Here is a 14,801-nt window from a genome sequence, read left to right as displayed (position 1 = left end):
GAAAATATTAGTATTTTGACCATTTTTGTCGAAATCAGAAAAACATATATTTGGCACATATGTCTATATTACGAATTGTACTCCTAGTGCAAAATTTCAACCAAATTGGGCCAAAACTCTGGCTTCTGGGGCCATATAAGTCCATATCGGGCGAAAAATATATATGGAAGCTACATCTAAATCTGAAACGATTTCAATCGAATTTGGCACACATGACTATACTACCAATTGTACTCCTTGTGCAAAATTTCAACTAAATTGGGCCAAAACTCTGGCTATTAGAACCATATTAGTCCATATCGGGCGAAAAATATATATGGAAGCTATATCTAAATCTGAACCGATTTCAATCAAATTTGGCACACATGACTATACTACCAATTGTACTCCTTGTGCAAAATTTCAAGCTAATCGGGATAAAACTCTGGCTTCTGGGTCCATATAAGTGCATATTGGGCGAAAGATATATATGGGAGCTATATCTAAATCTGAACCGATTTCAATCAAATTTGGCACACATGACTATACTACCAATTGTACTCCTTGTGCAAAATTTCAACCAAATTCGGCCAAAAATCTGGCTTCTGAGGCCATATAAGTCCATATCGGGCGAAATATATATATGGGAGCTATATCTAAATCTTAATCGATTTCAACCAAATTTGGCACTCATACCTACAATGCTAAATCTACTTCCTGTGCAAAATTTCAACCAAATTCGGCCAAAAATCTGGTTTCTGGGGCCATATAAGTCCATATCGGGCGAAAGATGTATATGGGTGCTATATCTAAATCTGAACCGATTTCAATCAAATTTTGCATACTTGACTATACAACTAAGTGTTATGTTTGCACAAAATTTCAAGCAAATCGGTATAAAACTCTGGCTGCTGGGTCCATATTTTAATTTTTTTTAATTAAAAATTTAACTATTTTCAATTACTTTCTTCAGTGATTTAGTTTTTAGTGTGATTAAAAAATTGATTATTTGAAATAAATTTTTAATAAAAAAATTTCCATTTTTTTTTGTACTGCTTCAGTCTTGCGAGTTTGATTAAAAAGTTAATTGTATCAATTATATTTTTAATTAAAAACAAGTAAGGAAAGTCTAAAGTCAGGCGGGGCCGACTATATTATACCCTGCACCACATGGTAGATCTAAATTTTCGATACCATATCATATCCGTCAAATGTGTTGGGTGCTATATATAAAGGTTTGTCCCAAATACATACATTTAAATATCACTCGATTTGGACAGAATTTACTCAAAATTTAAATTGGCTAATGCACTAGGGTGGAACATAGTTTTAGTAAAAAAATATGGGAAGCATTTAAATCTGAAGCAATTTTAAGGAAACTTCGCAAAAGTTTATTTATGATTTATCGCTCGATATATATGTATTAGAAGTTTAGGAAAATTAGAGTCATTTTTACAACTTTTCGACTAAGCAGTGGCGATTTAAGAAGGAAAATATTAGTATTTTGACCATTTTTGTCGAAATCAGAAAAACATATATTTGGCACATATGTCTATATTACGAATTGTACTCCTAGTGCAAAATTTCAACCAAATTGGGCCAAAACTCTGGCTTCTGGGGCCATATAAGTCCATATCGGGCGAAAAATATATATGGAAGCTACATCTAAATCTGAAACGATTTCAATCGAATTTGGCACACATGACTATACTACCAATTGTACTCCTTGTGCAAAATTTCAACTAAATTGGGCCAAAACTCTGGCTATTAGAACCATATTAGTCCATATCGGGCGAAAAATATATATGGAAGCTATATCTAAATCTGAACCGATTTCAATCAAATTTGGCACACATGACTATACTACCAATTGTACTCCTTGTGCAAAATTTCAAGCTAATCGGGATAAAACTCTGGCTTCTGGGTCCATATAAGTGCATATTGGGCGAAAGATATATATGGGAGCTATATCTAAATCTGAACCGATTTCAATCAAATTTGGCACACATGACTATACTACCAATTGTACTCCTTGTGCAAAATTTCAACCAAATTCGGCCAAAAATCTGGCTTCTGAGGCCATATAAGTCCATATCGGGCGAAATATATATATGGGAGCTATATCTAAATCTTAATCGATTTCAACCAAATTTGGCACTCATACCTACAATGCTAAATCTACTTCCTGTGCAAAATTTCAACCAAATTCGGCCAAAAATCTGGTTTCTGGGGCCATATAAGTCCATATCGGGCGAAAGATGTATATGGGTGCTATATCTAAATCTGAACCGATTTCAATCAAATTTTGCATACTTGACTATACAACTAAGTGTTATGTTTGCACAAAATTTCAAGCAAATCGGTATAAAACTCTGGCTGCTGGGTCCATATTAGTGCATATCCGGCGAAAGATATATATGGGAGCTATATCTAAATCTGAACCGATTTCTTCCAAAATCAATATGGTTCTATTCTGACCCAAATTAGGAACATGTACTAAATTTGAAGGCGATTGGACTTAAATTGCGACCTAGACTTTGATCACAAAAATGTGTTCACAGACAGACGGACGGACGGACGGAGGGACGGACGGAGGGACGGACGGAGGGACGGACGGAGGGACGGAGGGACGGAGGGACGGAGGGACGGACGGAGGGACGGACGGACATGGTTATATCGACTCAGGGACCCACCCTGAGCATTGTTGCCAAAGACATCATGTGTCTATCTCGTCTCCTTCTGGGTGTTACAAACTAGAGGTGTGCGCGTGACACGAAATTCTCGTGACACGAGTGATTCACGAGTGAATCACGTGAGTCGTGAACAAAATCCAAAGTAAGTTTCATGAATGTGCGTGAATGGGACTAAAATTAATATGTCGTGCGTGAGCGTGCGTGAGCGTGCGTGAGAAATAAAATCGGTTCGTGAATGTGCGTGAATAAAATTTCCGCAAAATCACGCTCACGAAAAAATCAAGATTTAATTCATACACGTATTTTAACTGAAATTAATTTAACTCTCGAACTATATTCTATTTTTGAAGTTTGTTACCTTCGCAGATTTCCGTTTGGAAAATGTCGTGAGGTTCGTGAATTTGTCGTGAATCACGAGAATTGTCGTGAATCGTGCGTGATCGTGAGTCTTTAAAAGTAGTTCGTGCGTGAGTGTGCGTGAGTACTGGTTTTCATTTCGTGAATGTGCGTGAGTGGGATTGGCTACAACAGGTATCGTGCGTGAGCGTGCGTGAATAAACATTTTGTTTCGTGAATGTGCGTGAGTATGAGTGGAATTTCAGTCACGCGAACACCTCTATTACAAACATATGCACTAACTTATAATACCCTGTTCCACAGTGTGGCGCAGGGTATAATTAAAAAAAATGTTCAATCATTGACTTAATTAACTTAATGTTTCTATCTTGTTTAAATAGTTGATTGTATCGTTTAATTTATTAATTAAAAAATTAAATTTCAATCAACTTTTTAATTGGAAATATTTTGGTGGTATTTTTTTATTTTATTATTTATTATTTTTTTCTGTGTGTAATTTGTTAACATATGGTTTTAAGCTGAAATCAAACCGACAATAATGTATGACTAAATTTTCACATTTCCGAATTAATATTTGTCTGCAGACTTAGCACTTGCCATATTGACCCCTTTTTAACCATCTAGTCATCTGAAGTCTTCGATGCGATTTTGGTAGGAAAAAAAACGCAATTTTAGGGCATAAATGCTAGTGTAATTGTTTTTTGTTTGGGCGCGATACCATTTATAAAATAAAAACTAGTATTTGTTTGCATACATGATTTCTATTTTTTCCCATATGTCAAATTTAAGAGCTTTATGTGTTACTATTGAATTACCTCCAGTGAAATAGAAATACTTTAGTGCTATTTTGATCGTACTAGGACATATGATTGAAGGCAAAAACAATTTGAATTTTACTCCGTTCCATATTCTTTGATACATGAGCTGGTTAGTCGTCCATTTCAAATTGCGTTTTTATCTCAACAATCAAGAATTGACCAATGGGTTTTCTGTTTGTCCATCTCATAAATTACAACAAGAATCAGAAAAATGTAATAAATTATGGCCACAATGACGCATGGTTAAACTCAAAATTTCTCCGTATTTATTGATCCAAGTGAACAGAGAATGTACTGAGATAAAATTATCCATAAATTACAGGATGAACAATTTTTGTTTTCATTCTCACATTAAAGTCCTTAGTCATAGGTCGAAATGTGATTTGGTTGGCCTTTTCCATTTATTCCAGCTGCAAGGTGGTCAATGGAACAGAGTGGCTTAAAAAAATCAGCTTCAACGCAAAACAACCAAACCATAAAAAATTTAACACAACAAGTGTCCATTAAATTAACCACATTTATGGTTATACGGTCATTGGGTTGATGATGATGATGATGTGGATGGACCATTGGCCTGCTATATAAGTTCAGTCACATATGGATGCAATGACCATTGATGTTTAAATTATGTAACAATTGTTCATGAATAATGCAGCAATTTTTGTTGTTTCCATGCGATTTACAAGAATTGGGAAAATAATTTTGGATATACTAAAAAGGTTGTAACTAACAGCAAACATAGAGAGTATATACAAGCGTGAATCTTACGAGAATTTCATCCATGCCCAGCACTATGGCTTTTTTATTGTTGTTTTTTTTTTTTTTTTGTATCAGAAAAATCTCATATTTCCCTTCTTAAAATTTTATCATATTCAAAAATTTACATTTTTATATTAAATTTTACAAATTATTGTTTCTATTAAACAAAAGATTTTTGCTAAAAATATTCTTATTTTTTCTCTCTTTTTGTTTTAGTGTCGAGTCCACCGACAACTCTGCCGCCACCCACAACAACAGTGCTTACCACTACCACAACAACGAACAGCAATGAATTCGAAATACACTACAATGGCATTGAGCCAACAAATTCGGTGATTGTCATCGATAAATGTAAGTTTCCAGCAATAAACCTTCATACAACATAGCATCATTTTTTATTTATTCTCAGAGAGAGAGAGAGAAACTGAATAACATTGTTGCAAAGAAAAATAAATTGAGCATTTTATTGACTAACATTTTCATAAAACCCTTCTTATGTGATTAATCGTTATTCGAATTTTTATTAAGAAAGTTTCGAATATGTTTCTACAAGGAAAATATTGGGTGGTTAAAAAAGTCTTTTCGTATTTTGTAAATATTTAATAGCTTACAACTGTTAAAAATCAGGGAAAATAATTAAAAAATTATCTATATTTTAATTATATTTTCATAGACAAATGTAAGATTCCGGCAATAAACCATCATACAGTATATCAGTTTTTATAACCTCCACTATAGGATGGGGGTCTATTAACTTTGTAATTCCGTTTGTAACACATCGACATATTGATCTAAGGCCACATAAAGTATATATATTCTGGGTCGTGGTGAAATTCTGAGTCGATCTAGCGATGTCCGTCCGTCTTTTCGCCTGTCCTTCCGTCTGTGGAAATCACGCTAACTTCCGAACAAAACAAGCTATCGACTGGAAACTTGGCACAAGTAGTTGTTATTGATGTAGGTCGGATGGTATTGCAAATGGGACATATCGGACCACTTTTACGTATAGCCCCCATATAAACGGTCCCCCGTATTTGGCTTGCGAACCCCCTTAGGGAAGCAAATTTCATCTGATCCGGTTGAAGTTTGGTATGTGGTGCTAGTAAATGGTCTCTAACATTCATACTAAAATTGATTCATATAGGTCCATAATTACACATAGCCCCATAAAAACCGATCCCTAGATTTTTCTTGCGGATCATCTTGGAGGAGCAAATTTCATCTGATCCGGCTCCCAAGTTCCCAAAAGGTTTTGCTTTGCACCATATCCGTAAATGTTTACAATCAATAATAAATTCATTACAAATGTAAAAACTGATATGAATATTGGGGTATTTACTTTACTAAGCCAATTTCGACCAAATTTAGTAGATATCGGAAAAATACTAATTGCACTCTCTGTGCAAAATTTCAAAAATTTCGGATTGAAATTTGGCCTCCCCGGTCATATGAATCTATATCTGCCGAAAGATTTAAATGGGAGCTCTATGTAAATCCGATTGCAACGGCAATTCTACTCTCCGTGCAAATTTTTGAAGTAAATAGGGGTGACATGTTAATCTCCGGTGGTCATATGAGTGTAAATTGGGCGAATGATATATGTAGGGGCTATATATAAAACTGAATCAAATTTGACACACTTTACAAAACTATCACTCGTACTCCTTGTGCGAAATTTAGGGCAAATTAGGGTTAAACTCTGGTTTCTGGAAATTTATAAGTGCATATCGGGCGAAAGATAGATATGGGAGTTATATCTAACTCTGAACCGATTTCTACCAAATTTGGCATGCACAGTGAGAAAGTTCAAAATTTCTCGTAAACCGGAATAACACATTGGCCTCCATAGTCATATGAGTGTAAATCGAACGAAAGATAAAGGGTGATTCTTTTGAGGTTAGGATTTTCATGCATTAGTATTTGACAGATCACGTGGGATTTCAGACATGGTGTCAAAGAGAAAGATGCTCAGTATGCTTTGACATTTCATCATGAATAGACTTACTAACGAGCAACGCTTGCAAATCATTGAATTTTATTACCAAAATCAGTGGCAGAAAATCCGCTTTTTTATCGACAAATTTTGTTCAGCGATGAGGCTCATTTCTGGTTGAATGGCTACGTAAATAAGCAAAATTGCCGCATTTGGAGTGAAGAGCAACCAGAAGCCGTTCAAGAACTGCCCATGCATCCCGAAAAATGCACTGTTTGGTGTGGTTTGTACGCTGGTGGAATCATTGGACCGTATTTTTTCAAAGATGCTGTTGGACGCAACGTTACGGTGAATGGCGATCGCTATCGTTCGATGCTAACAAACTTTTTGTTGCCAAAAATGGAAGAACTGAACTTGGTTGACATGTGGTTTCAACAAGATGGCGCTACATGCCACACAGCTCGCGATTCTATGGCCATTTTGAGGGAAAACTTCGGAGAACAATTCATCTCAAGAAATGGACCGGTAAGTTGGCCACCAAGATCATGCGATTTGACGCCTTTAGACTATTTTTTGTGGGGCTACGTCAAGTCTAAAGTCTTCAGAAATAAGCCAGCAACTATTCCAGCTTTGGAAGACAACATTTCCGAAGAAATTCGGGCTATTCCGGCCGAAATGCTCGAAAAAGTTGCCCAAAATTGGACTTTCCGAATGGACCACCTAAGACGCAGCCGCGGTCAACATTTAAATGAAATTATCTTCAAAAAGTAAATGTCATGGACCAATCTAACGTTTCAAATAAAGAACCGATGAGATTTTGCAAATTTTATGCGTTTAAAAAAAAAAAAAAGTTATCAAGCTCTTAACAAATCACCCTTTATATGTATATGGAAGTTATATCTAAATCTGAACCGATTTCAGCCAAATTTGACACATTTCACGACACTATCAAGTGTACCCCTTTTGGAAAATTTAAGGCAAATTAGGGTTAAACACAGGATTTTGTTATACACTTCACCACAGAATGGGGGGGGGGGTGTATTAACTTTGTCATTCCGTTTGTAGCACATCGAAATATTGCTCTAAGACCCCATATGTCGGATGGTATTGCACATGGGCCATATCGGTCCACTTTTACGTATAGCCCCCATATAAACGGACTCCCAAATTTGGCTTGCGGATCTTCTAAGAGAAGCAAATTTCATCCGATCCGGCTGAAATTAGGTACATGGTATTAGTAAATGTATGGGAGTTATATCTAAATCTGAACCGATTTCAGCCAAATATGACACATTTCACGACACTATCAAGTGTACCCCTTGTACAAAATTTAATGCAAATTAGGGTTAAACTCAGGCTTTTGGGGCCATATTAGTTCATAGAGGCCGAAAGATATATATGGGGGCTATATCTAAAGCTGAACCGGTTTCTTCCAAAATCAATAGGGTTCTATTCTGATATATAGCATATACTTGTGCCAAATTTGAAAACGTGTATGGCCATTGAACTGTATAGACATACTTAAAAAAGGATAATTTCATTGGGATGTGGAAAATTTAGAAAAAATAATAAAATTTAACTACAAACAAATATTTTTTTCCAATAAAATTAAGTTAAATTTATCGTTAGTATAACTGCGGAATTTTTTCCAGTGAAGGGGTATTTATGTATAATTTTTAATGTCTTGAATAAATTCCCGGAACTTTTTGATCCAGGTAGTATTTCTTTTTGTTTTGGCTACTTGTAAATTCGAGATAAACATATAGAATACCGACTTTTAAAAATGTACCTTTCAAAGAAACATGTTTATTCGAATAACGATTAATCACTATTGTGTGCTCTAACCCAGCTACATAAACTACTCAATAGTCTGTCTCTCTGAAACTTAAAAAAAAAACAAAGGACAAAAATCGTTGTTAATAAAACTAAGAGGACAAGGATGTTGTCCAATACCACAACATATTGGAAAGTTTGATGGTAATAAAATTATGTTTCCTTTTTTTTTGTGCCAAGTGAATCACACCAACCCACATTGCCCCATTTGTATAGCAAATACTCTCCATAAATATCTGGTTTCATATTGGTTTCCGTTTCCTTGTCTTTTTTTGTGTGTTTCTGTTGCTCTCCACTAACACCACTACTTTCCATGGCTATGGATGGACGATGGATGTTGTTTGGATGACTGAAAACATAGTGGGTATTAAATATCAATCAAATTTAAATGAAATTGGTAAATCTGAACAAAAACTGATGGGCGACACACCAAAGGGTTACGATTGGTCAAAGGACAAACCATCCTCGGCCACAAGATTAACGAGTCTGTTGTTCCTCTGGCAGCCATCAAGGCATCATCATCAGATGTCACCATGTCATCAGCATTCTCCCACTCATCGTCATCATCAGCATATGCAAGTTGCCAGTTGTGGTTGTATCGCTTTAATCCTGATGCTAAGGTCCATATGGTCTTTAATGGAAACGTAAGTTTTATAGAATTTAATAAAATTTAAAATACTCTGATATACACATACACAGATGCACACCCGAACACATAGACATACATATATATATAGAGAGAGCAAAAGAGAGATTAGCTTAAAATCCCCCCTAGATTTAAATTACAAATATAAATCAAAATTCAAGTACATATAAATAAAAGTAAGCTTATATAATAAGAAAACAAAACAAACCAAAAGAAATAATATAAGTAAAAAAGCTGAAATGTTAAAAAAGAAAACATTTTTCAATTAAAGTTAAAATTGTGAGTTTACGATTATACATAAATAAATGTTGTTATATGAGTTTGTATTAAATGAAACTCACAAATTCAAAAAAATATACATATAAAAGAAAACATTTACAAAAAAATGTATTTTGGTTAAATAAATAAAGTGCCAATATATATATAAAATGAGAAATCATATATCACATAAATAATTAAACATGAACCAGTTCATCAAAGAGCAAAGAAAACAAAAAAAAAAAATAAATAAAACAATAAAAATAACAAAAAGAGTAAAATTTTAAATAAAATTCTTTATTTTGCCAAGCTTGAGATCTATTTGTTGTAAAATTTTAATTATATTCACATATTGATTTTTTTTATAAATTTAATTTCTGTGAGAATTAGAATGGATTTTTGTATAGTATTTCTATTTAAATTGTCATCTATGTATGAATAAAGTCAATCCAAAATATGGCGAATTTATTTCCGGTTATGTCAACATTAAATTGACCCACCTCATCACCTAGGGACTGTCCTAGTATTTCGTGTTTTGTCTACTCCATTTGATAATTAGCATTAGCCATAAAATTATGGAATATGCTAATTATATCCTTCATCATTACAGTGGTCACGATTGCCACAGTTGGTAGATTCCTTCCAAAAATGGTAGATTTTTTAATGTTTTTAGTTGGTATAATAAAATTGTGATAACATTTTCTATAGAAATAAAATTCTGCAAATATTTTCTTAATTGTCTATTCAAAATAAAATTTTGAGAAAATTTTCTATAGATATAAAATTTTCTATAGAAATAAAATATTGTCTTCTATCTTCTATTGAAATAAAATTTTGACAAAATTTTCTATAGAAATAAAATTTTAACAACATTTTCTATAGAAATAAAATTTTGACAAAATTTTTTATAGAAATAAAATTTTGACAAAATTTTCTATAGGAATAAAATTGTGAGAAAATTTTCTATAGAAATCAAATTTTGCAAATAGTTTCTCACTAAAATTTTGACAAAATTTTCTATACAAAATGCAATTTTGACAAAATCTTCCATAGAAATAAAATTTTGACAAAATTTAACGTATATAGAAATAAAATTTTGACAAATTTTTCTATAGAAATAAGATTTTGACAAAAATTTCTATAGAAATAAAATTTTTACAAAATTTTTTATAGAAATAAAATTGTGACAAAATTTTCTATCCAAAACAAAATTTTGAGAAAATTTTCTATAGATATAAAATTTTCTGTAGAAATAAAATTTTGACAAAATTTTCTATAGAAATAAAATTTTGACAAAATTTTCTATAGAAATAAAATTTTGAGAAAATTTTCTATAGAAATAAAATTTTGAGAAATTTGGAGAAAATTTTGTATAGGAATAAAATTTAGAGAAAATTTTCTATAGAAATAAAATTTTGACAAAATTTAATGTATATAGAAATAATATTTTGACAGCATTTTCTATAGAAATAAAATTTTGAGAAAATTTTCTATAGAAATAAAATTTTGAGAAAATTTTCTATAGACATAAAATTTTGAGAAAATTTTCTATAGAAATAAAATTTTGAGAAAATTTTCTATAGAAATAAAATGTTGACAAAATTTTCTATAGAAATAAAATTTTGACAACATTTTCTATAGAAATAAAATTTAGAAAAATTTTCTATAGAGATAAAATTTAGAAAAATTTTCTATAAAAATAAAATTTAGAGAAAATTTTCTATAGAACTAAAATTTTGAGAAAGTTTTCTGCAGAATTAAATTTTGAGAAATTTTTCTATAGAAATAAAATTTTGAGAAAATTTTCTATAGAAATACAATTTTGAGAAAATTTGCTATAGAAATAAAATGTTGACAAATTTTTCTATAGAAATAATACTTTGATAAAATTTTCTATAGAAATAAAATTTTGAGAAAATTTTCTATAGAAATAAAATTTTGGGAAAATCTTCTATAGAAATAAAATTTAGAAAAATTTTCTATAAAAATAAAATTTAGAGAAAATTTTCTATAGAACTGAAATTTTGAGAAAGTTTTCTGCAGAATTAAATTTTGAGAAATTTTTCTATAGAAATAAAATTTTGAGAAAATTTTCTATAGAAATACAATTTTGAGAAAATTTGCTATAGAAATAAAATGTTGACAAATTTTTCTATAGAAATAATACTTTGATAAAATTTTCTATAGAAATAAAATTTTGAGAAAATTTTCTATAGAAATAAAATTTTGGGAAAATTTTCTATAGAAATAAACTTTTGACACAATTTTTTATAGAAATAAAATTTTGAGAAAATTTTCTATAGAAATAAAATGTTGAGAAAATTTTCTGTAGAAATAAAGTTTTAATAAAATTTTCTATAGAAATAAAATTTTGAGAAAAAAAATTTTTTCTGTAGAAATAAAATTTTGATAAAATTTTCTTTAGAAATAAAATTTAGAGAAAATAGAAATAAAATGTTGACAAATTTTTCTATAGAAATAATACTTTGATAAAATTTTCTATAGAAATACAATTTTGAGAAAATTTTCGATAGAACTAAAATTTTGACAAAATTTTATATAGAAATAAATTTGTCTATAGAAATAAAATTTTGACAAAATTTTCTATAGAAATAAAATTTTGGGAAAATTTTCTATAGAAATAAAATTTTGGGAAAATTTTCTATAGAAATAAAATTTTTACAAAATTTTTTATAGAAATAAAATTTTAAGAAAATTTTCTATAGAAATAAAATTTTGAGAAAATTTTCTGTAGAAATAAAGTTTTAATAAAATTTTCTATAGAAATAAAATTTTGATAAAATTTTCTATAGAAATAAAATTTTGACAAAATTTGTTATAGAAATAAAATTTTCAGAAAAAAAAAAAAAAATTTCTGTAGAAATAAAATTTTGATAAAATTTTCTATAGAAACAAAATTTAGAGAAAGTTTTCTATAGAAATAAAATTTAGAGAAGATTTTCTATAGAAATTAAATTCTGAAAGTATTTTCTAACTAAAATCTTGACAAAATTTTCTTTGGAAATAATATTTGACAAAATTTTCTATAGAAATTAAATTTTGAGTAAATTTTCTATAGAAATTAAATTTTGAGTAAATTTTCTATAGAAATAAAATTTTTATAAAATTTTCTATAGAAATATAATTTAGAGAAAATTTTCTATAGAACTAAAATTTTGAGAAAGTTTTCTGCAGAAATAAAATTTTGAGAGAATTTTCTTTAAAAATAAAATTTTAAGAAAATTTTCTATAGAAATAAAATTTTGATACACTGAAAAAAAATATTGTCGTGAGGTCAAAGATTTCATGTCTTTAAAATACCAATGCAAATTTTTTCAATGAAGTCGCAATGTCCTTATAATTAAGTGATTTGACTTAAAAATGGGTATCATAACATGAAAGATAAAATGTTTGGGCTAAGGTCAACTTGACTTTAATAATTCAGAAAAATTCTTTAAATTTAATGAATTTTTCTTTAAATTTGTTGTAGGATATGTTTTTCCAAACTTTATTTTAAAGAAGTTTATACTTGAAACATGGCATAAATTCTACTGGATGTCTAGTCTTAATTTGGAAAATAAAGTTGTCGTTAACTCGCTTTTAAAGGACTTTGATAGCATATGAAGAAAATAAGCGGAGAAAGCGAAAAATTAAAATTTGCTTCCTAGAAGCAAGTACACAAAACCCAAATTTAAAAGAGAATTGTGTCTTAAAAGTATCCTTACTTGTATTCTTCGCTTTTTTGGCTCGGAATCAATACCAAATTTTTTAAAGTAAAGCAAAATCTTTAGAACCAGGCATGCTTTTTTTCAGTGTAGAAAAAAAATTGAGAAAACTTTCTATAATTTGTAGAAAATTTTTGAGAATTTTTTTGTTTTGTTTTTTGTTTTTGGGAATACATTTTGAGAAAAAATAAAGTTTTGCAAAAAATATCTTTGGTAGTATTTTTGGTAATATTTTTTTTGGTAGATTATTGTTGGCTCTAGTGGCTGTGGTACAGGGCATTTGTTTATAACGTCAAGAAGTACCAATCTAAGACCAATCATTTAGTATACCGAACGTCTTAGATTGTCCTCAAATATGGCGTGGAATCTTTTTTCAGCTCAAAGGCATTCGCTGTAGATTTTGAAAAAACGATTCAGATTTGGATACACTACCATATACAGTTATCACTGATCTTATTATAATTGCCGAGTTTAACGACCAACCTTCTTCAAATTCCGTATATCTGAATATTCTGTGAGTCTCGGAAAACTTGCAAGATATCACCCAAATCGGTTCAGATTTAGATATAGCTCCCATATATATTTTTCGCCTGATATGCACTTAAATAGTCCCAGAAGCCAGTGTTCTAGCCTGATTTGCTATAAGGAAAATTTGCAAACACATACCACTTTAAGGGGCGAACGCAATTTTCAAAGATTTATGTTGTCAATTTAATGGGAAAAAATCTAAAGTAAATATTATAATTTTTTTTTAATTAAACCATTATTTATTAAAAAAAAATGTCTTTAATATTTAGTAGTTGATTTGTATAATCTTTTGTTTAATATCAATATTTTTTCAGTGTAGATATTATAGTGATAATTTATTTTTTATTTCTTTGTCATCCCTTTTTATTTATTTTATATTTTAACGTGAGGAAATTTCTTATGCTTACACAATGAGTTTAGATATATTCCAAAAACTGTTTAATTGTGTAAGATAGACAAGTTTATGGATTGATTTTTTTTATATATTTAATAAATACCAAAGATAGCAAACAAGAAGATACCCATACACAAACATATAAATAAAACACATACAAATATAAATACCTGAGTTTATATATTCATAACAGGATATTATATATTAAAGGCTTTTAAGTTGATTACTATGAAACTGCTCCAGAAAAAATGCTTGATGAATGGGATTTATTTTTTTATACTTTTATTTTTAAGAAATCCATAATAACGAAAGAAAGTTACACACACACACACACACACCAAAAAATGCTTTCAGATTAAATAAAAAGAAAACCCCATACAAGGAGCTTGTACAAAAAAAGGGCAACGAAATGCAAAAAAATAAAAATAAATAAACAAGACACAAAACAAAGAATAATTTTATAAAATAACGAAAGCGGGAAAATTTAACGATATTCAAATAAAATATCTATAAGAAATGTATTATTTTTTAAGACAGGATATTGAATGCTGAGTTTTAAGCAAAAAAGTCATTCAGTATTAATTGTATGTATTATTCAATTACACTAGCCAACAGTCGGTTTGTGAATTGGTTCTAGCATAATTATTCTCATTGATTTTAAGCTACTAAACACGAAAATGAGTTTTAAAAAATTTTCTGTCGATTGGTTTTCGAGATACAAATTTTTGAACTTTTTTTTTTAATTTTTGGAGGTACACTTACAATTTTGAGCATATCTTTCGTCTTCTTTGACCTATTTGATCCTAGTGCTACTCAAATTAAAGAAAATTGAGCCGTCTACAACTCATTCTCAGGAAATTTTAAAATCGGGTAAGTAG

The 14,801-nt window shown here is 30.1% G+C and overlaps 1 protein-coding gene across 1 annotated transcript in view; it reads left to right on the top strand.

Moving 5' to 3' along the window:
• Window positions 1-9,102, top strand: part of DIP-epsilon (Dpr-interacting protein epsilon) — a 332,816-nt gene extending 323,714 nt beyond the window's left edge. Inside the window, exons 8-9 of the mRNA XM_075294341.1 lie at window positions 4,823-4,957; window positions 8,734-9,102. Of these exons, the coding sequence (XP_075150456.1) occupies window positions 4,823-4,957; window positions 8,734-9,020 (422 nt within the window). The 3' untranslated portion in view covers window positions 9,021-9,102. The remainder of the gene's footprint in view (window positions 1-4,822; window positions 4,958-8,733) is intronic.
• The last annotated feature ends 5,699 nt before the right edge of the window (window positions 9,103-14,801 follow it).

The sequence above is a fragment of the Haematobia irritans genome, chromosome 2 (assembly GCF_050003625.1).
Source record: "Haematobia irritans isolate KBUSLIRL chromosome 2, ASM5000362v1, whole genome shotgun sequence".
In the NCBI taxonomy this organism is placed as follows: Eukaryota; Metazoa; Arthropoda; class Insecta; order Diptera; family Muscidae; genus Haematobia; species Haematobia irritans.
The sequence above is the reverse complement of the archived record's forward strand: the minus strand, read 5'-3'. Positions and strand labels throughout refer to the sequence as shown.